The sequence below is a fragment of the Ambystoma mexicanum genome, chromosome 14, assembly GCF_040938575.1.
Source record: "Ambystoma mexicanum isolate Mex_15411 chromosome 14, UKY_AmexF1_1, whole genome shotgun sequence".
NCBI lineage: Eukaryota > Metazoa > Chordata > Amphibia > Caudata > Ambystomatidae > Ambystoma > Ambystoma mexicanum.
The window spans coordinates 161,456,916-161,484,040 of NC_090940.1; the positions used below are offsets into that span (position 1 = coordinate 161,456,916).

General features: G+C 47.0%; 1 protein-coding gene across 3 annotated transcripts in view; it reads left to right on the top strand.

The window, feature by feature from the left end:
* Positions 1–27,125, top strand: part of MGA (MAX dimerization protein MGA) — an 872,134-nt gene that overhangs the window by 692,634 nt on the left and 152,375 nt on the right. For all 3 annotated transcript variants that reach the window (XM_069638800.1, XM_069638798.1, XM_069638799.1), the window contains exon 21: positions 6,140–6,251. In XM_069638800.1, coding sequence (XP_069494901.1) covers positions 6,140–6,251 — 112 coding nt within the window. The remainder of the gene's footprint in view (positions 1–6,139; positions 6,252–27,125) is intronic.

Sequence of the window (27,125 nt, forward strand, 5' to 3'; positions counted from 1 at the left end):
TGTTGTACATACCAGACTAAATAACCGGGGCCTCTCTTTGAACCAATGCACAAGGCTAGTCATAAAGCACTCAACTACAAGACCGCCTTCGTGGTGGCGATCACCTCAATAAGGAGAATTCGTGAACTGCAGGCCCTTTCAGTTCAGGACCCATTTGATATGATTCACAAAGTTCAGGTGGTCCTGCGCACTCACCCACGCTTTGCGCCTACATTTATCTCAAAGTTCCATGTAAACAATCCTTAGAACTGGCCCACCCTCTTCCAGAACCCCACTAACTTGGCAGAAGGAAGCCTCCACACACTAGATGTTTGAAGAGCAGTTATCTATTATCTAGAAAAGACAAAGCCACTAAGAAAAACAAACCAGTTCTTTGTTTCAGTGGCAGGGACCCTTTCTCTAAATCCACCAACTCAAGGTGGATTGCCAATTGGATCACACCCTGTTTCTCTTTTGGTAAGAGAGAACTGCCCTTCAAGCCTACAGCACATTCTGCTCTAGACACTAGGGCTTCCATAGCATTTATTGCAAATGTTCCCCTAGAATCCATTTGCAAAGCGGCAACCTGGAGTTCTGTACACACCTTTACAAAACACTATTGCCTAGACGCTCATTCTAGGTCTGATTCTCAGGTGGAACAAGCTGTGTTAAGCCATCTCTTTGCTACTGTTCCTTCACACATCGCACCACCATCTCAGGGTATGGCTTGCTAGTCTATGCACAGCATGCGATTCTAAGCAGATTCACAAGCATCAGGAGACATGCATTACTCACCATAATAGCATTTCTGATTACTGTAGCTGCTTAGAGTCACATGCGCCCACCCTTCTTCCCTCGTGGAGTAGAAAGAACATGTATATCTTACATCTTCTCTCTTCTGTACTCACGCTGACTATAATGCTCCCTCACGGCAGAAAAAACACAACCAGTGGGACGTTGACGCATGAGGGATTTTTGGTACACTACACATCACGTTAGGGATAGTGTTAGTCACGCCCATGTCGACGTCGAATGAAAGATGCAGTACTCCGCGATTACCACTCGGTGTCGGACTATATGCACAGCATGTGAATCTAAGCAGATACAATCATCAGAAATGCTATTACGGTGAGTAATGCATGTCATATGTATCTAATTTTTAGTATCGAGTGATAATATTAGCTGTTAGTAGGCATTTCTCACTGTTATTTGGCCATAAGTAAAGAAGTATTTTTATACCTGTTTGTCTAAGTGTGTTCCTTGACTGCTTCACTGTGTGTGCTCATTGTGGACCCCATACAAGCTCACCACCTCTGGAGACTTAGCCTAGACCACCCGCCTTACTACCTTGAACTGGTTTAGCTACAATTCCCAGAGTCGTCCCGGTTACAATATAGGTTGGCCTTCTATACATCTGTCCACCAGGCCACAGTATAGAAAATAAGTCCTAACACTGACCGGCCAGGGAGAAAAAGACTTTCTCAACACCAGAAGGACTTTACTAGTTTAGGGTTATGCCTTTTGGGTTGAAGAATGCTCCTGCCACCTCCGAAAGGTTAGTCAATCATGCTCTCAATGGACTGGAGGCCTTTTGTGTGGCCTACCTGGACAACATTGCTGTCTACAGTTCTACCTGGGACGGCATTTGACACACTTGGATACGGTGTTGCAAGCCATGAAAAGGGACAACCTCACTATCCAGGCAACCAAGTACCAGATAGCACAGGGGAAGGTTCCCTACCTTGGTCATGAGGTAGGAGGGGATCAAATCCAACCTCTCCCTAGTAAAGTACAAGCTGTACAGGACTGGTAGACTCCCTCCACTCGAACCCAGGTCAGATTTTCTGGGCTTCACTGGGTATTACATAAAACTCATGCCGGACTATGGCACCATAGCTGCACCTCTGACAGCTCTGACATCACCCAAACAGCCTAAGACGGTTTGACTGTCAAAGGACCTTTGAAGGTTTGAAAGAGAGTCTGTGCAGGGAACCTGTGTTGTGTGCCCCTGACTACAGCAAATTCTTTATTGTGCAAACTGATGCCTGTGACACTGGAATTGGAGCTGTCTTGTCTCAGGCGACAAAGGGAGATAACCCCCCATAATTGTCATCAGTAGGCAACTCGAGGGTAGGGAATTTAGGTGGGCCACTCTTGAAAAGGGGTGTTTTAGTATAATTTGGGCACTTACGCATTTTAGACCTTACTTTATAGGGTCTGCCTTTAAGGTCTAAACTGAGAATAAGCCCTTAAGGTGACTTATGCAGACGAAGGGTGAAACCCCCAAACTGTTCAGGTGGTCCATTAGCCTGCAAGGGCTAGACTTCATTGTTCATAGGCCAGGGAAGAGTCCTGACAATGCAGATGGCCTTTCTAGCTAGAAGGTCAGAAGGTATGTTGACTGTTTGGATGAGGGAAACAATCTTGTGGGAGATCTGTTTCCTAGTCCTTGTGTGTTTTTTCTATGTTTTCTGCCACTGAGGTCCAGCCTGGACCTCTGGCAGTGCAGCTCTTCATGTTTTCCTTTTGGTGAACACCCATGGGTTACCCTTATGGCACCCATGGGTGGGAGTACACCCCTGTACCCCTTGAGTGTTTTGGGCACCTGTGTGTTGTCCACAGAGCAGGGTATGGGCTGGTGGCAGCTACATGCTGACTTGTTAGTGGCTATGAGTGTCCTCCACTTTTGGGGCACAGAGGCCCTGCCATAGGAATCAATGGATTCCTGCAGGAAGGCAAGATGGCCACTTGGTTTCTATTGCCTTTGACCTTGTTTCCCGAAGTCCTGGGAAGCCCTCACTCTGTCCCTTCCTCCTAACTGGCTTTTGGGTGGAAATATCAAATATGGCTCTGGGGCTCCCTCCTGTCAGACTGATGGGAGCCTTCCCAGGGGCTGTGCGTTGTGGGTACACCCTTGGGGTGGCACCAGTGTGAATGGAGTCTGAAGTGAACTCACATTCTGTGTTATGGGTGTGTGCTCTGTGTGTTACACAATGCCTGAGACAGCCCTGACTGAAACTGACATGTATGTAGCGTAGTGTGCTGAAAGGCTGAGTGCTTACCCCAATCCACATTCTTTGTTATGGGTGCCTGGGTGGAGTGAAGGGCCTGAATGCCTGTGAGCCTGATTGGCTACTTGCCTGCATGAATGCCCTTCTGCGTGATTGGTTGACTGAACCCGGCTCAGCCTGAGTGAATGGGGACCAAATTTGTATAACCGGGGACCTCTCTGAAGCAAGAAGCTGTTCCTTGAAGCCCAGCTGGAGGAGAAGTCTGCTGCTGCATTTTCTTCATGTAATCCAAAAGCGGCTGTCTTCCAAGGACTGATCCAGAGAGGACCTGTTTAGGAGACCTCTCCCTGAGCTACGAGGGACCATTGTGCAACCTGCTACTCTTCATCTGAAAAGCCCTAGAAGCCACTCCTGTGTGCCTGCCGTCCAGAGAAGAGGTCTTCGTGAGTCCTAAAGAGGAATGCCTGGATATCTTGAGTCAAAATCCATTGGTATCACCCAGGGTCCGGAGGATCGTTCGTGACTGCTGGAAGCCTGTTACGATCTACCGCCCAGAGAGGTGGCACACTGGCATAGTGCTGCTGAACACCCAGAGCTGTGAAGGTTTCAAACTGCCTAAGAATACTTCAAGGGACATCCTTGCCATCATCACTGGCCACTTTTTCCAGCTGGAGAAGGTCCAGGGTCGCCGAGTGCAGAGGAAGGTCCGCCGGTGGGTTTCCGCCACCAGAATCCAACAAAGACGTCCCGAGGGTCCAGACCTGGTGAGGGTCTGTGGTCCACACCAGTGGCCGAGTCCAGGTCGCCAGAAGCCGTCCAAAGGTCTGTGCTGCAGCACCGAAGAACCGAGAGGTGGAAAACTGCAATATTCTGAAACCTGACTCCAAAAATTACCTAGGCACCTGTTGCAGCCAGAAGTTGAGTGTCCCATGCATTTTATTCTCATCTGCCAAGCCTTTAATGAGCCCACAGCAAGTTTAATCTTCCCAGGACTTCTACAGTCAGAGAAATCGTTGACCAACAGAGAGCCCTGCGAAGAGCAAAACTGCTGCACTTAAGAAGGACTTTGGTTCCATTTTTCTTTGTGGACTCAGCATCCAAGTGGCTCCTTCTTCCAAGGGAGTCCATCCTCCAGGGGAATCGTCGACTGAAACCGAGAAACTCTGCCACTTCGACAGCCAAGGCACCAAAGGTACTGTGACGGGTCCCAGATTCGTCTTGGATCCTGTTCTCCTGTAGCCTCTCATGTACTATGGGGTGGTAGAACCTTTAAGAAGAAAGTAGAGGGTTATTGATAATTTTTGGACTGGGCTGTAAAAGACAAGATAAGTTACTCCCTAACGTTTTCATTACAGGTTGCCCTGGTGGGGGGGAGGGGGGAGGGGGGTGGTTGATTCTAGCACAGAATTATTGATCTAGTCTAAAGAAAGAATTCTGCCACAGTTCATGCCTAACCTGCCTTTCTTCCCCAATCTATGCGGTTAACACTTCACTGAAGAATTCACATGCCTATTTAAAACTTTCTGCAGTTGGTGCATTTGAAACACTTGTGTATAGGCGCGTTACAAATGCCATATCATATCATATCATTTATTACTGAATTTTAAGTATTTTGTTGGACCACATAGAGTATATATTTGCCAATCTTTGAATAGTCTTGGCAGAGTACAAAGTGTATTATTTATGTGTATATATTGGTAGCAACCTTCTTTTATATAAAGAAGCTGTGTTATCACCTAACATAGTGTGTGGACATTCCTTTGTGGGGCTTGGGGACTCATTCTACCTAAGAACCTGTCTGCATCACCTCCTGAGTGCTTAAGCCTTGTTTGCTCGTCCATAGCTACCACTTGGAGAACCCTGGCTCGGGTATTCTGTGTATTTACCCTACCATATAGGGGGCAGAAGTACAGATACCCACCTCCAGTCTTTATATCTACGAAACCCAGAAACCGTCCAGTACACACGGGTACATATCACACTCCCATCTGCTATCATACACTACTCTAATTAACATCACATAGCTGTATTCTTATGGCAGAGGTGCTATCACCCATGACAAAATGTTGGTCTAGCTGGTCTCCTGCGCTCGCATACTCTCATGACTACCTCACAGCACCCATCCACATGCTTGACATGGGTTGCTAGCAGGGACTTGGCCACCGCTACCCACCTTCGTATTGGCTAAAATGCACACACACATTCCAGACTCCTCTGACAAATTTACCATACCTGGACTTCCGTGCCCAAAGGTGTTCCCTACAGTACTTTGAGATCCTACCAATGGGAAAAGGCACTATACAAATGACAATTACATTTCATTAGTGTTGGGTGATATTACCTGTTCTTATTCATTGTCATAGTGTGTTCTTGTCCATATATCAATGCTATAGTATTTTTATACTTGCTTGTCGAAGTGTAATCCTTGATTTCTCATTGTGTTGACTAATTGTGGACCACTGACCCCACTCACTTTCTCCTGGGACTTAGCCTTGACCACTCCATGCTACCTTGATTGGTTTGGCCACAGCTCCCAGAGTTTCCCTGTTCACTACAACTAGGGTGGCCTTCTAAACATCTGTCCACGAGGCCAGCGTTTAGAAATTCAGTCTAACGCATATCAATCTGCAGAGGGAGTCGATTGGCTGAAACAATGCTAGTTGCATATACAAGTGACGCACTGTTACAGGAACACACTTCTCTGACTAACTTTATTTTATAAACAAGTTGTAATACTCCAGACCAGTGACTAGATGAAGGACTATGCGTAGAATGTGATGCTAAAACAGATACAAGCTATAAAAAAAAGAATATTACTGTTAAGTAACATTGATCTAATTTGAGTGTTTTTTGGGTTAAGCCTAACATTTTGGCATTAAGTAAAAAGAATTGTGATGAAGGTCACCACTGTCTAGAACATTTTGAAATATGCTTGTCAAATTGCATTGTTAACTTTTTTCGTCATCACAAAGGGCTAATTAAACTATGGGCTCCTGGTGTGTTCTAGCTCATGTCAGCACAGCGGAACAGTCAATTGTTTGTTTGTAATCGACTGATCAAATGGATGTCAAGCGCTAACAGAACATTTATGCGTTTGTGGTTAAAACTATTTGGTTGGAGTTGTGACTTTTACTTTTCCTCTACTCTAGGCTTATGAAGAGATTCAGGGTTTAACCGACCAGGCAGACAAGCTAATTGGCCAGAAGACTCTGCTAACTCGCAAACAAGAGCTTTTGATTCGTAAGGTGTCTGCCCTCTCAGGTAAGATTCCGGGAAGAGAGGAAGAAGTCTGAGGATATTTTTGAAAGGTGGCTTAAGACTGTGTGTGTTTGTTAATTTCAGTGGAAGATATTCAGAAAACCCAATTTTGATACTGGAACTGCTGTTTCAGAATCAAGTGCCCTGAAGGTTGGGTTTTGTCATCCCTTGCCAGCTAGCAGCTTATTCAATGCATTTGGGACAAATGAAAAATGAAATAAACATGTTTAAAAGTGAATCGAAACATCTGGGAAACAAGGCATTCTCTCCAAATCAGTACACCTTCGAACGATATCAGTATAGCAACGAAGTCAACAGAAAATTATTTGAGAAGTGTTGAAGTTTTTGTATTTATTGAAGAACAGATTGCCATTTCAAATAGGAATGACTTAGAATAAAATAACAAAAGTCAAAATATTGCAATAATGAACAACCAAAAATGAATAAAGATAGATCAAAATAATAAAGTCTTGATTTATCAATTCAGTATGATATTTAAGAAGCTAATAAAATACTTATCAAACATTGGAAGATGCAGCTGATGGATTTTGATCTTTTGAAAAAGTGCTCAACCCTAATCTGGCAATCACTTAAAGAAAACCAGAATAGTGTCTAGCTCCACTGCAGCATATTTATTGCAGGTGCCCACACCTACATTGATCCCTTCTAAGGCCAGGTTTAATATGCTCCCACATTCCACTGCAGCATATTTATTGCAGGTGCCCACACCTACATTTATCCCTTTTTCTAAGGCCAGGTTTAATACACTCCCACATAGGGCAGTAATCCAGAAATGGTCCAATGGTGATGTGGGGGGGACCAGACTGCTAATGCATTTGTGGAGAATATGAGACCCTGATGAACCTTTTATTATGTCCACTAATTCATGACATGAGTACAATTTCTAATGAATGTACTTGCAGAGAGAACGATTTGTGACAAGTACAAAAACAAAATGCCTAGTTTTTCGAGCCCTCATAGCCACAATCAAGATAGCTCTGCAACAGACTATGGATAAATTGATCTGGGAAATGTGCTTACATTTCCCCCTATTCCCCCTCCCACGAGAAGTAATTCACAAATTACTCAAGGAGAGTTTGGCCAAAACCCTAATTTCTCCAACTTCGGCATGACAAGTGTGTTATCCTCACCTTGTACACTTGTCGCTTCAACCACCAATCAAATTTCACCCGGTACACAACCTGTTGACCAAACAAAATCAGCAAATAAACCACCCCAATCTAGTAACTATGAACTTTGATGCCGAGGTTCTGAGGTCTGAGTTTGATCATTGCAAACTGACTCGGATGATGAAGGGCCATGCTACAGGACACTGCTGTTTCAATAACAGGAAGCTATTGACATTATGGTGCACAAAGAAAGTGATCAATCTAATGAATTGTTGTGCAGCAAACATTATTACATATCTCCTATTCCTTTTGGATTTAGGGTTTGTATATAAGGTGCATTTGGCAGCCTTGGAATATACACTATCTTGTAACACAAGATGTGTTGGAGGGATGTACCAGTGGTCAAACATTTAATGGAAGGGGTAGGTTAGCAAAGACTTTCCTTTTGCTGCTTTCCCTCCTTGGACATCTATGGAACCCCCGTCTTTTTCTGTTTGAAATTGCGACTTTTGAAGGTAAGTAAAGCCTTTTTTGCTTTACGTACATGCTGAGCTCATCTGTAGAGTGCCTGGGGACTGTTTCCCATATACAATTCCTTCGTTGTTTTAAGCTGCACACATCACCTTAAAGTGAGGTGTGGTAGAGATACGTTGCATCCCCTTAGCTTTTGTTTTAAGACAAATTCTGTTAATTGCATGATGTGTCCAGGACGGAGTGACAAGGTTAGGGTCCGGACCCAGGAGGAACAGGGACCACTCCCAGAAGAGGGGTCAGGGAGATTGGGGGCAGGGGGGCAGTCCCTTCCCCTGAATGTGCATTGTGTATGTCAGTTGGTACCACTGTCCCCTTAACAAGGCCGGTCAGCATCTTTTCTGGCCAGAAAGTGTTTTTCAGGACTGCAACTCACAAAATGCACCTGGGTGCAATCAAGAAAACAAAAATTAGAACCAAGGGAATGGAATCGAGAACAGAAATGGAATAGACTGGTATTTCTCCTATTAAACAGAAATGAAACACCCAACACTCCGCCTACTAGCCTCAGAATGACCTCAGGGTAATGGTGAGGCAACATAAAGTGAACTAACAGTGAGAAGTGACTGCAGTGAACCCGGAAAGACACAGAAGTCCTTGCCAAAACAAATTGAAAGCCAAACTCAGCAGCACATGAAGAAAACCACAATGCACTGAGCACATAGCTGCTACCCTGCAAATGGAGATCGAAAAAGGGGCAGAGCTAAATGCCTTTTTGAAACTTTGCTTAGCCAGAGATTGGCCAGGGGGAGTATTTGATTAATGGGAGAAGGGAGGGGCTATAAAAGCGGGTTTGATCAGGTGGAGTGGTGTTGTATCAAGAGATCAGGTGGAGGGCAGACGGTGGAGTGGACTGTTGTTGGCAGTGTTAAGAGTGTGCAGGTAAGGTATTGTGTGTAGAAGAGTGGTAGGAGTGCAAAAGTTGTGTAATAGAAAGGGGGGAAAGTGTAGGGGATTTAAAAGAGGGTGTCACAGTGAGTATAAGTGATGTAGAGTTGGGGCAGATAGTGATAGGTTGTAGTGAAGTAGTAGTGGGGAGATTAGTAGTGGTATCAGGAGTCCATTGTCTAAGACACTTTTGCAAACACCAAATAGTATTCTGTTGCCCAAACAACTGACAACATGGGCAAATCTAGGTCATGAGGATCACTCTAAGATTGCCGCCGGACTATCAGCAAGAAGGCTACTAAGAGGGCCACTGTTTAGACCATTGACTGCAAGGCACGGAGAGCAGTGCAGTGTTGCATAATTTTAGCCTATGAAAACCCCACCCAACAAGGAGCCGTGCTTAGCGTTTCCTGTAAGTTTTCAACAGTTTGTCACAGCGATTACGTGACCTTTGAAGTCTGTCCAGATCTTCGGTTCCCTGTTATCCTCCTGTCTGTATCTGTGGAAAAAAACGAAAGACGACACCATTAAACTATTGGTGCTCTTGCGTCCTTGTTGTCAACCTGCATAAAATCAAAGGACTTAATTTCCTTCCTAACTCAGACTCGGTATTCGGAGCTTGTATTGTGACTTAAAAGAGCTGTAAATATAAAATTGAAAGCACACGCAAGGAGCGCATGGTACTTTATGATCCGAAAGACTGTGAACACTAAATAAGAAACATACAGAAGGAGCGCACAGGGCTTAATACGCTCGCTGATATCGTGAAGTTAACGGGTCTTCTTTTACTCAGCGCATTAAAGCCGTGCACAGCAAGCGTCCTGTGGAGCTAACATGTTGCCGAGTGATGTCTTTAATCAAAGGTATTCTGTGAAACCAACGGATTACTTGCCTTGCGCAGCAGCACCACTCGTTAATGAAACTACACAAGCAATCACTCCGTGAAGCTAAGACACTAGTAATATTTGGTATACTTACCTGGTTGGTTTCTTGAGTCCTCATCCTACATCTTCCATTCCAAGCCTGTAAAGAAAGAAAATACTTGTTTTAAAATCACAGAGATATGGATCAACACAGTAAAAAACTGTCTAATGTATCAAAACCTTATAACCAGACTATATTCTGGATATGCCAAGAGAAAAAAATGACCAGAATTGTCCTTTACAGATAATACAGAAGTGAACAAAGGGACCTTATTGCAACCTCCTACTCCTTTTGAATTGGTTGCTTGCACCTACAGAGGTGAATCTGGTAAGCCCTCTAATAGTTTATCACCTGGGTATAAAGAACATCAAAGAGCATAGAGCAGAGGGAGTTTCTCCATAGAAAACCTTACTACTGCCATTTTATTGTCTGCAGCAAGCCCTTCTCATGAATCATAAAGGAGCACTGAAGAAAAGCAACCCACATAGCAGTCTCATCACAGCTCCACTTCAACAAAAATAAACCTATCTCTTTGGATGCAAGGGCTGGTGTGCATCACCGAACGCCACACGTGTTTGCACCATCAAGAGGTGTAGGTATTATTCACTGAATTCGTGCCCAGTGTTAGGCACAATTGTATCCAGTACCCTTTGGGTGCACTACAACAACCCTGACCTCCTGGCAATAGGAACCCAACCTTTGGTATAAGCTTGTACTACACAGGTTGGTAGCATGTTGATCAGCCAGGCTTATCTCAAGAGGGGTCAATGTGAGCTGTAGGGGAGTTACACAGAGATTCACAGTGACAAGTATTCAAATAAACACTTACACACAAGGTTTCTTGAATAAACCGTTATTAATTTATCAGTCAGTGTTAGGCAAAGTTTGAATGCAGAACTCACTGGGAACACTACAACCAACTATGACTACCGGTGTAAGCAAAACCAACCTTTGGTAGAAGTCTATACTACACAATTTTGGTAGCGTGTTGAGCAGCCAAGCTTATCTCAAGAGGGAATGTGAGCTGTAACGATTTTACACAGAGGTCTACAATTACAGGTGTTCAAATAAACTCTTACACTCAAGGTTTCTTGGTTAAACACTTATTAATTTATTAACCAGTCAGTCATAAAACATTCAATAGGAGGAAATAACACACACAAATATACTTCAATACTGTACACTCTAAGTTTCTGAATCAGATAAGACCCCATTGCAATGGCCCACAAACGCAACCTACAATCACAGGTAACTTTTAGTAATGAGGGTGCAGGGGACATGGATATCTTACTGAAGCATTTAGAATACTTTTCCAGTGGAGTAAAGGGCAAAGGTTAGTAGAACAAGAAAGGTTATAATTATTCTTAGACAGTGCAAATATTTTGAGTTCACCAGAAGAGTCAATTCAATTCAATAGGCTAGGCCAAAGTCAATGGGCTAAATTCTTGGATAGGATAAAGCAGTTCTGGTAAGTAAACGGAAAACTCTTTGCCAAAGTTCTTAGAAGTAGTTTGTAGCAAGAAGAATCATGTTGGGTCACAAGCTGATTAGGCCTGTGAGTTGCGAAAGTTTCAAGTACTTTCACCGCGAGAGGCGAGTACTCTGTCTTGTGTTACAGTACCTTACAAATTAAGAAAAAGAGGCAGCTGATGACTTCTGTTCCTGCAGATCTCGCGGTTCCTGGGCCTAGTCGTGGGGACAAGAGGGAGGACGTCGAGGGACTCCTACACTGGGACAGTCATCAAAGGCTCGCAACTGGCAAACTTCGATTTCAGTGGCTGTAAGCAAAGCACGCAAACTGGTGTCCCTCTCCCTGGTTATACAGTTTCCTGCAGCACTCTGAGGAAATTCAACCAGCTCCGAGATAGGTGTCCAGGTGGCTTACTGTTGAGTTGATTGGTCCCAGCAACTCAAAGGGAGACGTCGTCCTTGCAGGGGCTTCTCTGTCGATTAGAACTTGGTGAGAAGGACCTGCAGCAGGGCTTCACCGGGCAAACCAACGGTCGAGGAGTTGCAGCAGGCATCCTCTTCAAGCTTTTCTTTGATTCCTTCGTCCAGTGGTCGACTCTGCCTTCCAAGCCGAGAGACAGTTCTCTCCCATTCATTCCAGCCTAGCTGTCACTCACCCAGCTGGGTGGCTGTCCTTGCCTGACAGACAGCCAGCCAATCACATAGAGTGCATTTGGGTCTCCTAGGAGACTGAGCACAGGGAGTTTCGGGCACCTCCCTCACTTCCTGCCCACCCCAGACACTCGGGCGCCAGAGGCGGTCTTCACTCCTGAAGCCCGCCAAAGGCAAACAAAGAGATCAAACCTGGTTTGGCATGCAAACACTCGAAGAACCTTTCCAAAAAGAAATGGCGAAAAAAGAAGACCGGGACCTGTTTAAACAGAGGGGAATCAGACGCCATCTTAAACATGGCTCTCGCGATTTAACATTACCGGAGCTACAAATAGTTTGCGGTCAGGAAAAATCATGGTAGTTTGTTGTAAAACCACTGCCACCAGCCATCCTAAGAGGAAAGGGTAGCATTTGACTGCTACATGAGTATCTAGACGCAGGAGATACTAAGTAACCCCTCCAGCACTCTATAGGGTGTGCTGGGTCTAGGAATTTAAAAGACTAATAATGTCAATTTCACTTTACTTACTCTGGGAAACAGTAGTTTATCCCACAGAAGGTATTTAAACCTTGGGAAAGCCTGAAAGGCTTCACTGTGCCACTGCACTGAGGGTGCTGTGTGACACAAATGAAAAGATGATGCCTTTATGGAGTCGGTTAGACTCCATAACCAAAGGAAACACAAGAGTAAAACGCACATCAAAATACATGAGAGAGTGAGAAAAAGTGTCACACTCTCTCCAGGTAAAAAAAAACAAGTCCTCAAAATCCAGCAAAGTTGCTGGGGGTCTCTAAGATGAAGGGAATTAGCACATTTCTGAGAATTCTCCCTAACAGCCAGCTAGAATAAGCCTTCTTCAGAAGGGAGCAATATAAAAGCAACGCACAAATACGCTCCAAAACTACACCCTCTAAGTTTCTAAATCAGTAAAGACCCTTTTGTGATGGCCAACAGTCACAACCTACACCCGCAGGTAACATCAATAGCTTGGGTGCTGGGTGCATTAATATCTTACTGTTGCATTTAGAACACTCTTAGAACTTGGTCAAAGGAAAAGGTTATTAGAACAAACAAGAGATCACAAATATTATTAAGCAGGCAAATACTTTTTGGATCCCCTAAGCAGAGTTATTCAGTATAACAGGTTAAGCTAAAGTCAATGGGCAAAAGTCTTATATGGGCTAAAGCACTTCTGGTAGGTAAGTAAGAAAAGTCTTTGCACAATGTTTTAGAAGTCTTTGAGGAAAAGAAGAATCAAAGTAGGGCCGCAAGCTGTTTAGGCTTGTGAGTAGTAGAAGAGGCAAGCAACTGTACAATGAGAGGTAAGCTCTCTCAGACTTTACAGTACCTTTTGTATTGAAGAAAAAGTGCAGCAGATGACTTCTGTTCCTGTGCAGCTCTGCAGATCACACTGTTATTGGGCCTCAGTCGTGGGGACAAGAGAGAGGATTTCTGGGGTCTCCTGCACTGCAATGGGACGGTCACCACTCGCAACCGGCAATCTTTCCAACAAGTGGCACTTCTGGGTTTCAGCTCCTTGCGACTACCGCAAATAGCAACACTGCAGTTTCTGGCTGTCGAGATGGACTTTCCTTGCTTCTCGGGTCCCGCACTCTGTTGAGGGGGCTCAGGCTCGATAAGTCCTGCTTCCTGCTTCGAGAGGATTTCCAGATGAGTTCGTCTTGGGGTCGATTGGTCCCACCAACCCAAGGGGAGAAGTTGTCCTTTGCAGGGTTCTCTAGTCGAGGCGAATCTGGAGCTTCAGGACTGCAGCAGGGCTTCACTGGGCAAACCAATGTTCCAGGAGTTCCAGAAAACTTCTCTTCCAAGTTCTTCTTTGGATTCCTTCCTCCAGTGGTCTACTCTGCCTTCTGTCTAAAAGACCTCATCTTTTATGCAGTTTTCTCCCATTCATTCGCAGCCTAGCTGTCAATCACACAGCAGGGCGGCTGTCCTCAAAGGACAGCCAGCCAGCCAACCACCTTTTGGGTGCATTCCTGCAACCAAGGAGACTAAGCACAGGGAGTTTCGGGAACCTCCCTCGCTTCCTGCCCTGCCAGACACGCTGGAGCCAGAGGCTGGCTTCACCAGTGAATCCCGCCAAAGACAAAACAAACAAAGGGACCAAACCTGGTTTGGCACGCAGAGTAAATTTCAAGAAGGACCTTTCCAACAAGAAATGGTGAAAAAAGTAGTACAGGACCATTTTGACAAAATGGGCACCCATGAGTGCTTTACTGCAGCTGCAATTGCAGCCAGTGGTAAAAATACTCAATGGTAGGAAAAAGTAAACCACTGCCACTAGCCATTAATTGTAGAAAGGGTAACAAAAAAATGTTTCATGAGCAACTAGACAGGGATATGAAGTAAGCCCTCCAGCACCCAATTGTAAGATAGTGTGTGCTGGTCTAGATAGTTACAAATGTAACTAAAGTCAATTTCACTACACTTCTCTTGGAAACAGTCAGTTTAACCAAGAGAAGGTATTTAAACCTTTGGGAAATCTGAATGACTTCCTTGTGCCACTGCACTGAAGGTGCTATGTGTCACATTGTAAAAAGATGATGCCTATGGAGTTTGTCAGACTCCAAAACCAAAAGAAACGGTGTTCAAATTAAAGAAAAACACGAGAGAGTGAAAAAAAGGTCTTACTCTCGTCAGGGTAACAATTAAAAGTCCTAAAGTCCAGCAAAAGAACTGGGGTCTCTAACGTGGAAAGGAATTAGCACATTTCTGAGAATTCTCCCTAACACTTGGTGTGCATAGAAACTGTTTCTAGAACCTGAAGCTCTACTAGGATAACACTAACAAACTGTTTTCCTTCCTATAAATCACTCTTATATGTGTATGCTGACTTAATGCAATTACCATATTACTTTGTGGGTGCGCATTTTTACTGATAATACGGTAGACCTGTCGAACTTCTGTAACAATTGTAAGCGCTCAGCAACTACCAACTAAGTGGCCTTTTGAAAGTATTGAAAATTATATCTATGCGTGTTGGTTTAGTATTTAACAGTGACTCTTGTGTAAATATAATGTATATTTTAATATAAATGTATGTGTAAGTGTTTCATTGATGTGTTTTACTAACTAGGTTCAGTGTACTTATATACAGCTCACATCTTCCTCTCAAGATAAGCCCGACTGCTCTGCCACACTACCAAGGTCCTGACTTGTGCAGACTGATACCAAGAGTTGGGGATCTACAAACCACTGGGATAGCTTAACAAACTTATATCCAAGTGGGGTTGGTGGGGACCTATGATTGGTACATTAAGGTATGCTTAGCCTACACCATTCCCTGTGCTCCTTTTGGCTTTAAAAGAGGGATGAGCCCCTCTTTTGAGCAGATCATCTGAAGGCTTCACCAGAAGCAGGAAAGAAGAACTCTGCATTGTACCTTGGCTGAAGGTACAGTCGGCCTTACATCTTCCGCCAGTGAGGGAAGGCCAGGACCTCCAAGAAGGAAGCAAGTGAGGGGGCAGGAGCTAGGGAAATCGCATCCACCTGCTCCTCTACACCTGCATTGATGCTCATTTGACCATGTCACATAGGGTGTGACGGGAGCGCCCGTTAGGAAAGAATTCTTTTTTAGGCAACTTTCCCTCTATATTCTATGAATCCCCAAACTTTTTGCTTTTGTTTTTTAGCCTGTCCTGACTTTATACAGAGAAGTGAAGCCTTCAGCTTTACTTCCCTTTCCTTTTGCTCATTTGTCAACGGTAAACTGATGTCATGATCTCTGCTTCCAAAAGGTCAGGGTTTTCCCAACTCCCTTGGAAGCAGATCCATAACCCAGGTTCCGAGGGCCAACCAGTCCCAATTGGGACCTTTTGGACCCAGTCCTGGCGCCAGTGGCACCAGGCTCATAAATGTGCCCAGTCCCAGCGCTGGAAGCGCCGGGCTCATGATGCTTGGGTGGACTTACCTGCAGCAGACCATGCTGCTTACTTGCCTGCCAGCTGAGCCTCTGATCCTCTTCTGTTTGGAACTACTTTTCCTGTTGGGTGGGGCAGGAGCCACTCCCTAGATTCAGAACACTGGAACTCTTCTGGAAAGCAGGAACTCTTTTCTTACCTAGGCGTGGCTGTGGAAGGAGACACCTAAGCACTACAGGAGGCTATTTAAACCACACCCGGTGGATGAATCTTGCTTTGCGTTATTCTGCATCCTCTGCAGCAGAACGCTCATCGTGTCTTCTGCATCGGATCCTGGGCCTAAGGAAAAAGGCCTACCATCCTGAATCCAGTCTTCAGCAACACCTATAAAGACAAGAAAGAACAGGTTAGCATTCCGGCATCTGAAAGACAAAGGCTTACCTACTCTTCGTGCGCTCCGGAGGTCTTCACACTGCATTCCGGCATCTGAAAGACAAAAGCTTACCGACTCTTCGCACGCTCCGGAGGCCTTCGGCGCTGCATCCTGCATCTGAAAGACAAAACAAGGTGCGTTTAAAGACATTGGGGAACTTTGATACTCACGTGCCATTACTCCTTTCCACATCAACCCCAGTGGGTATTCCGGCCCCCTGCAGCCGCTCCGAACTCGTACCTGCAAAATAAAAGACAGTTACAGCCCATCGTGAAGCAGGCAACAAGCGCTTACTTACGTGCTTCCAAGCGCTTCTATTCATCACACGGACTCCATCTTCAACTCACTTCAGCCCGTCATCCGCCATCGCCGGAACCTGCAAAACAAGAGACATCATTGCTAAAGACTTTAAAGACAATAGAATTACTCGAAACTTACCGTTCGTGCAGTAAACGACGGACAGCAGTCCTCTGAAGTCAAGAGGCCTGCGCTACCGATCCAGTGAAGAAACTGGTTACAGCACCCTGCCCCGAGGCAGATGGAGAGCTCGGCATTCACTTACCTAAGGTGAGAGCGTTAACCTTTGGGGGTCTACAGGAGAGCAAAAAAGGGAAAAGATAGGGACACCCCAATAACCCCAGTTCATTAATCCCATATTTTCTGTCTGCAGACATCTTACTCTTGAAGTCAGGCATACAGTGCACAGAGGTCCAGCCCAAAGAGCCAACCGGGTGCTACACATCACCTTTGAAGATACGGTAGTCGCCCAGTCAAGACCGGCGCCTCTGCGAGAATCAGGTGAGCGTTACAACTGATCAGTCCTTCAGACTATCAGTACTGGGAAATTATTTCCCTTTTCTCTTTTACTTTTTACCTGTTTGGGTAGCTTTTTCACAGTGCACACAGCATCTTATAATACAGTGCAGTGGGGATACTTTTGTATCGCCCTAATCTTTTACACTGGGGAATTTTGGTTACTTTTATATGTGCTTATGGACTATCTGGGGCAGCAATTAACTTTTTACCATTTTGGCAGTATTTTTTGTGTGCATATTTGCGTTTACCGTGTCGTGACTACTAAAGGTGGCTAGTTCCCTAAAATGGCTGTGCCATAAGATTTTCTGCTTGTCCTTTGGCCATATTGTTGCTTGCCCTTCATGCCTTCTCAGGTCAGGAAATCCCTGATATGGTCATGCATTCTACCGGGAAAGCTGCTGTTTTTTAGTGGGCTGGTGCTTGCCATTTGGGGAGGGACCCAGGAAGTGGGTGGGACTGTCTGGTCCCACTTCACATCTGTGATGCTCGAGAGTGTGGGGGGGTGCATGAGGGAAACCCACAGTGGTCCATGATTGGGCCACTGCTGAATGTTTGAATGGTGCAGATCCTTACCATTGGTGGGCTTTGTGAGAAACTCAAGGGTGTTCTCACTAGAAAGTCCCTGGGATCCTTTGTTCAGGTGGCCAGCGAAGGGCCATCACACTTGGATCCCCAACCATGGGGGCGGACAAGTGAGGGAGGATCCCCTGGGCAGGGGTCCTTGTGTATTGCGGGGGAAGGGGAGGACGCCCTCGGTCGAGACATGGTTCACCCTTGGTTTACTCTTCCTTTCAACACATCCCTACTTGACATCCCCTCTATATGTGCGGGATATTGTCCTCAGTCCTGTCACCTTTCCCTTACAGAAAAGAAGACTAAGGCAATCTCTAAACACCAGTGCAGTCTTTATCGCCCCTTCCTTAAAACCCTTTTTTCAGTGACCTTACATTCATACCCCCTCTTCTGAAGTCTACACCCTATTTATTCCTCTTCTATAGGAAACTACAACTCCCATAATCCCATTCCCCTATTGAAATACCCAATGACTGAGATGAGGAAGAGGAGCTAAGAGTATGAGGATTAACCCCTTGGGAAACAGAAAACAGACTATCACACCCTAACAGTAAATTGTCCCACTAATGGAGTCGGGCAAGGTCAGGCAGACCCTACACATGCAGCCTATTAACATCTCTTAGGTGTATAAAGGAAGGATGCTGATTAAGAAGAGTCAGTTGCTATTGGGACACCAGGAGGGAGGCTGCAAGGCTGAGCCTGGCAGAGGATCCGTTCCTGAAGCCCAAGCACTCGGAGAAAGCAGTGGACAAGACCCAGCACTGGTAGGCTGCATGGCTGAGACCAGTAGGGGATCCCTAAGTGTTTATTTTATTTATTTGCATTTATAGAGCACACAACTGCCCTCAGACATCGCAGCGCTATTCAAGAAGACTTACTTGGTTACATAGGTGCTTGTGAAGACATCCATACATACATGTTACATAGCCTCATGTAACAGGGTGCGGCTTATTTCGTTACATAGTGCTTGCAAAAACATACAGTTTGCGTAACCCATTTTGCAGGTCAGCAGCAGCAGCATGCAAATGCTAAAGTGCGATTAGGTGGCATAGACATGTTGCCACCCCCATGTTGCATGGCGGCGGCAGCAGCATGCAAACGCAAGGTCAGAATCGGAGGCAAAGACAAGTTGCCTAACCCTTCTTGTGGGGTGGCAGCAGAATATAAATGCAGAGTTCAGGTAAGCATTGAGACATTTTAGACGAGTGTGGCTAGGAAGGGATAGGAAGGGGGAGGAGCAGTGGGAGAGCGCAGTGTAGGTGGCGAGCTGGTGCATCATACGGGCGACCAGGGGGTTGGGAGAGACTACACCATGCATACTGGTGACCAAGGGGGTGAGAGGGAGACTACACACACATACTGCTGACCAAGGGGGTGGGGAGAGACTACACACGCATACTGGCGACCAGGTGGGTGGGGGGAGACTAAACACATACTGGCGACTAAGGGGGTGTGGGGAGACTACACACACATACTGGCGACCAGGTGGTGGGGAGAGACTACACACGCATACTGGCGACCAAGGGGGTAGGGGGGATGTTAGGCAGAATTGCATGCAGTACCCTCTGGGACTACTACATACAATTGGACTGCAGGTGTAAGCAAACCCAACCTTTGGTATAAGTCTGTATTACACAGTTTGTGGTAGCGAGCTGAGCAGCCAAGCTTATCTCAAGAGGGAATGTGAGCAGTAAATCAAGTTACACAGAGTTCTTACAATCATAGTGGTTCAAGTAGACACTTATACTCAAGGTTTCTTGGTAAAACACTTATACATTTATTACACAATTGTTTAGAAAACATTCACTAGAGGTAGGCAACTTAATATTACACACAAATATACTTCAATACAAAAACAGTAAGTTTCTGTCCAATTTAAGCTCCCCTGAAATAGGAGCCAAAGAGCATTTCAGTCGCTTTGAATGGGAAGGCAAAGGCACAAGTTAATAGACTAGATCACAAATACTTTCTTAGGCAGTGCAAATAGTTTCAGTTCACTAGATGACTCAATAGGCTTAGGCCAAAGTCAATGGGCTAGTGTCTTGGATAGGAAAGAGTAGTTCTTGTAGTAAACGGTAAAGTCTTTGCCAAAGTTCTCAGAAGTAGTTTGTACGAAATAGAATCATTTGATGGGTTACAAGCTGATTAGGCCTGCAAGTTCTCCCAATCGGGTTGGCACAGTACCTTAAAATGAAGAACAAGATGCAGCTGAAGACGTTGGTTCCTGGCAGTTCTTGCAGATCTCACTGCTCCTACGCCTCAGTCGTGGGGACAAGAGGGAGGACGTCGGACTCCTGCACTGCACGGGATTGTCGGAAAACGCTGACAAAATGGAGTCACTTCAGTTCCAGTAGCTGTAATTCAAGCACACAATCTGGTGTCTCTGACCCTGGTTAATCCTAACCAGCCTTGAGAAATGGTATCCAGGTGGCTTACGAGTTGATTGGTCCCACCAACTCCAAGGAAGAAGTCGTCCTTGAAGGGGCTTCTCAGTCGAGATGAACTTGGCAATTCGGACCTGCAGCCGGGCTTCACCAGGCAAACCAACAGTCCAGTGGTTGGAGCAGCCGTCCTGTTCCAGCTCGTCTTCGGTTCTTTCGTTCCAGTGGTCGACTCTGCTTTCCAGTCCACGAGACTCGCCTTTTAAACAGTTTTCTCCCTTTCATTCCAGCCTAGCTGCCACTCACCCAGCAGGGTGGCTGTCCTTGCCGGACAGTCAGCCAACCAATCACGTCAGAGTGCATTTGGGTCTCTTAGGAGATTAAGCACAGGGAGTTTCGGGCACCTCCCTCACTTCGTGCCCACCCCAGACACTCAGGCGCCAGAGGCGGTCTTCAGTCCTGAAGCCCTTCAAAGGCATACAAACAAAGGGCGCATAGAGAGAAACACTAGAAGGACCTTTCCAAAAAGAAATGGTGAAAAAAGAAGACCTGGACCCGTTTAAACAAAGGGGCTTAAGGCGCCATCTTGAAAAACATGGCTCCTGTGATTTTTAGCTACCGGTGTTTGCGGTCGGGAAAAATCATGCTAGTTCATTGTAAAACCACTGCCACCAGCTATTTTGATAGAAAAGGGTAGCATTTGACTGCTACATGAGTTTCTAGACAAAGGGGATACTAGGTAACCCCTACAGTACTCTATACGGAGATAGTGTGTGCTGGGTCTAGGAATTTTAAAAAGACTAGTAAAGTCAATTTTAACCTTGCATTCTCTGGGAAACAGTAGTTTATCCCAGAGAAGGTATTTAAACCTTTGGGAAGTCAAAAAGACATCTGTGTCACTGCACTGAAGGTGCTGTGTAACACACATGAAAAGATGATGCCTGTGGAGTTATCTTAAACTCCATAATCCAAAGAACACATGAGTAAAACCCACATCAAAATACATGAAGGAGTGGGGAAAAAAGGCACTCACTCTTTCCAGGTAAAAAAACAAGTCCTCAAAATCCAGCAAAGTTGCTGGGGGTCTCTAAGGTGAAGGGAATTAGCACATTTATGAGAATTCTCCCTAACGCGGGGAGGCAAGACAGGCATACAGACGACCAAGGGGCTGTGGGGAGAGTACACACACATACTGGCGACCAAAGAGTTGGGGGGGAGACTACACACACATACTGGCGACCAAGGGGTTTAGGGGAGACTACACGCACATACTGGCGACCAAGCGGGTGTGGGAGGCAAGACAGGCATACGGGCGACCAAGGGGATGGGGGAAGAGTACACACACATGCTGGCGACCAAGTGGGTGGGGGAGAGTACACACACATACTGGCGACCAAGGGGGCGGGTGGAGGCAAGACAGGCATACGGGCATCTCTGTACGTTATGATGCATCATTATGGATTAGCAGAGGGCGTACATCTTAATGCAGCAACATTAAGGAGTTGTGAAACATTGACATAACAGCCGTCTATGTTAGAGCTGCGTGTTGGTAAATTCCGATTAGGTTAACCTCACGATACCTGTGGCATGGTCAGCCTAGTAATACGTATTGTAGTTCGGGGTAGGTGGCATCGGGACCAGGGGACTGGGACGGCATCCGCATCCCGGGAAGCAGGGAAAGACAGACCCTGTGCCTTGAGACGCAGGCCTTGGGACGAAGGCCGGCTCCGCCTGCTGGCTTCAAGCAGGCCTGCCATTTGTTATGGGCCTCAGTCAATGAGAGTGCGGCAGACATTGCAGTGCCTCCAGTCAGTCAGGGAAGGTCCAGGCAATGAGTAGCCACGCAGCGGCAGCCATCTTTGCATGTTTTCTGGGTCCATGTAGAAGCAAGGAGTCGGGAGGTTAAGTGGAGTGCGCGGATGCTAGAAGGCACAACCTCCACCGACGGGAAGCAGGGAAAGACACTCACACAAACTGTGTTGACAGTTTGCGAGCTAGGAGAAGGCGCAGAGAGCAGAACCCCAGATCCTTTTCAGCCCAGGACTGACTGGTGGAGGGACGGGTGTGGAGCAGAGCAGGAGCTCCCAGAAGATGTGGAGGCTGAGTGTGAAGCCCCTCCCTATCTCCTACATTGAACTGTAGGCTGCCCAGAGCTCTCACGGTTGAACGGCGGAGTTGGGGAGGAGCAAGGCCGGGCCTGGAGACCACGGCATAAAGCAAAGGCAAAGATTGATAAGCAGGAAGGTCAAGACAACCGGGGAGTTCTCATGTACAATGGGGGAGAGCCCGGTTTGGGACATTTAAAGCAGTTATCGTAACAAGTGACTGTTGCATTGTGGAACCTCTAGTTCTAGGAAACGGTGACGGAGAAAGAATCCAGTGTATGAAGTGTTATGAAGTAACAGAGTGGTCTGGCGAAGATAAAGTAGCCTTATCGAAAGTCTGATAAATGTGAAGGGAGACTCCCAAAAAAGGGGAGATGTGATGGGAAGCCTGAGCTAAACTGCTGATGAATGTTTGAACTTTAGAAGGAAACTGACCGACTGGCCCGGCACCCTGAATGTGCTCAATCAAAAGTCCCTGTAAGGTATCCTGCCAAGAGAAATGAAAGTAGAAGATTGATGAGAACAATTGTATGAAGTGAATCGAAGTGGTCCTGATACGGTTCAAGCAAAACCCATTGCACATTTGAAAGGCTTAAATTCTGATATCAAGGGATCTGAGCCTGAACAAGGGGGATCAGTGGTCGGAGCCAGAGTGTGTGCAAAGCTTACCCGTGCAGCCTTGTCCCGTGCTGAAAGCGTGGTGAAGGGAAACCAACTTCTCAACCATCCTGACATATTCTTTCTTGAACACTTACTTTTTGCATACTTTGTTATCCCACACCATTTGTATTTAGAAGTAAGGATTGGCAATAGGTTTATTACTATATAGGCCCTTTTATTTTGACATGAGTTATACATTATTTTATGGTCGTAGATTGCTCTCATCCTTAGATTTAGGTTTAATCGTTCAACCAACTTATTTGAAGTTCAATAAACACCCTTGAAACTTGCATCTTTGTATTGTTTCCTTACTTGTGATACCATGGTTTCCTCACAGCTTGGACTTGCTTCCAGCCAGGATTTAGGATAAGAAACCTGCAGCCATTTCTTCAGATCAGCGTTAGAGCCAAGTATCCTGTGTAGAAGAGCAGACGACTGAAGATCCGTGGACTACACCTGAAGGGGCCTGGCATCCCTTCCTGTGTTTGGCCTGTTGAAGCCCTGCTGGACTACCTGATCTGTGAAGGCCGTCTGCAGTGGTTCAACCCTTGGACTGGTGGAACCAACCAATCTCTTCGCCTTCTCGAGTTCCAGCCGTTCTGTGTCCTCGGAATTGTCCTTGGACCACCTGGTCGACCGACCAGCTCTCCAGTGTACTACCTCGACAGAAGCGTTGCTGTTCTGCGTTTTTGCCCATAACTTTGGTAGTCGCCAGCTTGTGCCACAAGTCGCCTTCCTGCAAAGCTTTAGTTTCCCAGCACAAAGGCCCTTGTGCTGGAAGGTCTTCTTCAACTGCAACTGTAGAGATGCCAGCTGTCACCCGTGTGTGGTGACTCTTGCTGGAACCAGCTTTCCTCCGTCTCGTAGTGTTTTGAAGAGGCCTGCATCAGCTCTTCAACCCAACCAGAATTACCTCTGCACCTGCAGCTCCTGGGCATCTTCTACTGCATCCAACGGCGGGAAAAGCGCCTCCAGCGACTTGAAAGGCACCCCAATTTACAGGGGTACCCCCTTAAATATACAGGTACCCCTAGTCCCGCTCACACCAGATTAATAATTCACCCCTCTGTGGAATTAAGGCCAAGAGTCATTTTGCAAGGATAACAAACTTTAAGCTGTACAAAGATGAGGATGGGGGTGGGGGGCAAAGGACTCTGCTCCCCGACCAGTATTCTGTCTTCCGTGACTGGCTCCTTCAGACTGATGCCAAGCAGGCGCCTTTATATACTGTTCAACGTGAATACTGGCATATATATACTGTTCAACTTGGATACTTGCATTGCTCATCCAACACTGTCTTTCTTCCTTACAAGCGATGCTGCAGCCATACTCTCCACACTCCACACTCCACTCAACATAAGTTTCTGATATTTGTTAATCTCCTTAGAATCACATGCTGTGCATATAGTCTGACATCCAGTGGTCACCGCAGAGTATTGCATCTCGTCTTTCGGGGACCGAAAGGGGACGTCGGCATAGCCGTGTCTGTAACACTATCCCTGTAGTGACGTGCAGTGTACCCAAAATCCATCACGTGCCGAAGTCCCTCAGATTGTTTTTTTTTTTCCAGCCCAGAATACTGGTCGCCTTAAGCGGAGCTCGTAAAGGGACATTGCCTTTGTCCCTTCGACCCTTGGTCGATTTGTTTAAATATTGTCTTATAAAACCTCCTACCGGCCCTCTCTTCGACAGCCGTTCCAGACCTCCGGCGAGACAAGACTTTCGACGGCCGGTGATCCCATCGGCGCTGCCGACCACGTGGCCAGGCCTTCGAGGGCTACACAGTAGGGAGAGTGGGGTCGGGTGGACATTTCTGTCTCATACTGAGAATGCCTTTCCCCTAACTTTCCTTTTCGGTCGTCGTCACTGGTAACGTCCTCAGCTATGGAGAGGACTCATTTAAATGTTGCCTGGGTTGTAAAGGCAAGTTCCCACGGAAAGATAGACATAAGCGGTGGAACCGCTGCTTATCGCTTGAGCACGACGAGGTTGGTTGCGCGGCCTGCAAGTTCCTCCGCCCGAAAACTCTGAAGGCGCGCAAGGTCAAAAGGTGGGCAGCCTACGCGATGTCGAAGGCTGATCCCTCGCCCGCCGCTGCGACCGCTGAGTGTGACGAGGGTGACAGTGACGACACAACCTCCGCAATGGAGGTTGTAGACCTCTCGACGGAGCGCTCTCTCTCCGCGGCATCTGTCCCCGGCCCCGATAGGCACGGCTCTGGCCCTGCTTTGGGGGATGTACACCCCGGCGATGCTGACGGACAATTACACGTCACAAAATGCACAACCCCCGGCCATTCCTCGACGAAGTCGAAGAAGGCCTCTGCGCCAACGGGGACACCGGCCCAGCCTAACGACGGGGCCTATAACCAGTAAGGGCGCTACCCCCAAAGTATCAGGCGCCGGGGAGACGCATCGAAAGAAGGCATCCGTCGACGGTAAGGTTCCGCCTCCGCCGAAGACTCCACACGATCAACTCCCGGCTGGGAGGCTGGTCGTCGAGAGCAAAGCGAGAATCGTCTCCGATGACACTCAAACGGCGGGCGAAGGACTCTCTGAAGCCTACTGAGAAGGACAGGGAGATGCCGAAAACTTGCTAAGGTGCGACAGGAGCATCGTAACCCTCCCCTAGGTCGAAGGAGAAACTCAGAAACACTCCTCCACTGTTAGGCCCACAAGATGGTTTCTTGGAGGGCGACGGGGGAATTTCCTCCACTTTGTGGGAGAAATCTCGACGTTTAGAGGAGGAAGAACACGTTTTTCCACCCCTAGACCCTTCTGGGTCCTCCCATTGGACCAGGGAGAGATTTGAGACCTGTATGGACAGGATAGATGGGTTTCTCCAGCATGGGGTCTGGCATGGATTCACATGCTCATGAATATTCCCCGTCGTCAGGCTGGGAATCCTCGGTAAAGAAAAATTCAGTTTTGTTTCTGAACTGTCTTTCTCCTAATAACCAATCACTGGTCTCTGGGTCATACTGCCCCCAGCCAATGACTGCCCTCTACCTAAGCCCCTCCTCTGGCAGCCATCTTCAGATTTTTACCACACGTTCAAGTGTTGGGAGTCCTCGTGCTATAGCTCTTCGGCTTTTACTGCGTTTTAGCGATTTTTTTTAAAATTTATTTATTTATTTTTTAATTTTTTCGGTAAATCGAGCCTCAAGCTCCACCGTTTCTACTTCCGATCAACGGGGTCCCGTTTTGGAATTTTCTACACCCCTCAAGGGTGAAATTTTCGTTGAGTTTTACTTCTTGAAGGCTTCTGGAAGATCTTTGAGGCCGACCCCGCGTGGACATGGCCCAGGATAAAGGAAACACGATGCCCGGATCCAAGCTGTTCAGAAGCTGCCCTGGATGCGGATTACAGAATGTCTTCAAGGAGGATGAGCATTCCCGATGTCTCTACTGCCTTCACGAAGACAAAACGCACGTGGAATAGGACTATGCGTTTTGCAAGAACATGTCCGAACGGACTATGAGGGATCGTCGTCCCCGCCTCACCAACTGGCTGGAGGGGATAAGCCCAGCAGCAGGTGAGAAGAAGTCAGAGCAGTCTTCTAAAACCTGAGGCCGCCCTGGCGATGGGGGCCCAACAGAAGGCAAAGCACTGCGAGTCCGCGGGCACCGGGAGCGCCGATCGGTCAGGCTCCTCGGCTGCCAGGCAGGGCGCATTATCACTGACGCCATCTACCACGAGCCAACGCTCTGGCTCGGGCAAGAGAAAGTCGGATAACCCGGGTAAGCTTTGGGAGAAGTCCCGGTCGATCCCGACGAGACAACCGAGGGGGAGCGAGGCGGTGACCCTGCCCCCAAGTTGAAGGCCTCAGGCGCGCCTAAGGTCGTGAAGGACCTGATTCACCCGGTCAAGGCCTCAATCGAGGGAGTCGCGGCAGCCCTGGTGAAGCCTGCAGAGGCTACCCCAGTGGAGGCGACCTTGGAGATTAGAGTTTCTCTGCCACCACAGAGTGAATCCTCTTTTCAGCCCATCGACAAGACCCCCGTGAAACCCCAGGCGCAAAAATAGGGGTGGGGGGGGCAGTGGCCATTACGGACACAGATTCAGCCTCTGATGAGGAGCTTGCAGGCGTCGCAGAGATCCTGAACAAGAAGTTCGATGAGGCCCGGTCATACGGGAGGGATCCTGATGAAGCGAACGAAGAAAGCGACGGCGGTGCCGACGAGGAACCGAGAGCCATGGAGGGGACGGAACCTGCTCCCCAGCCGTCGCTCCCGTCGCAGCCGGTACCTATGCCACAAGACAATTCGGGGGCGATCTTGATGGCGATTCAGGCCTTGTGTACGGAGATAAGGACAAGTTTGCCCTTACCCCCGACGGACGATGCAGCGGAGCCTGGACCGTCGGAAAGTCCACCAAGCAAGCAGAGGAGAATTCATCCCCCTCTCCCTCCCGGCCTTCACAGCCTGCATCTC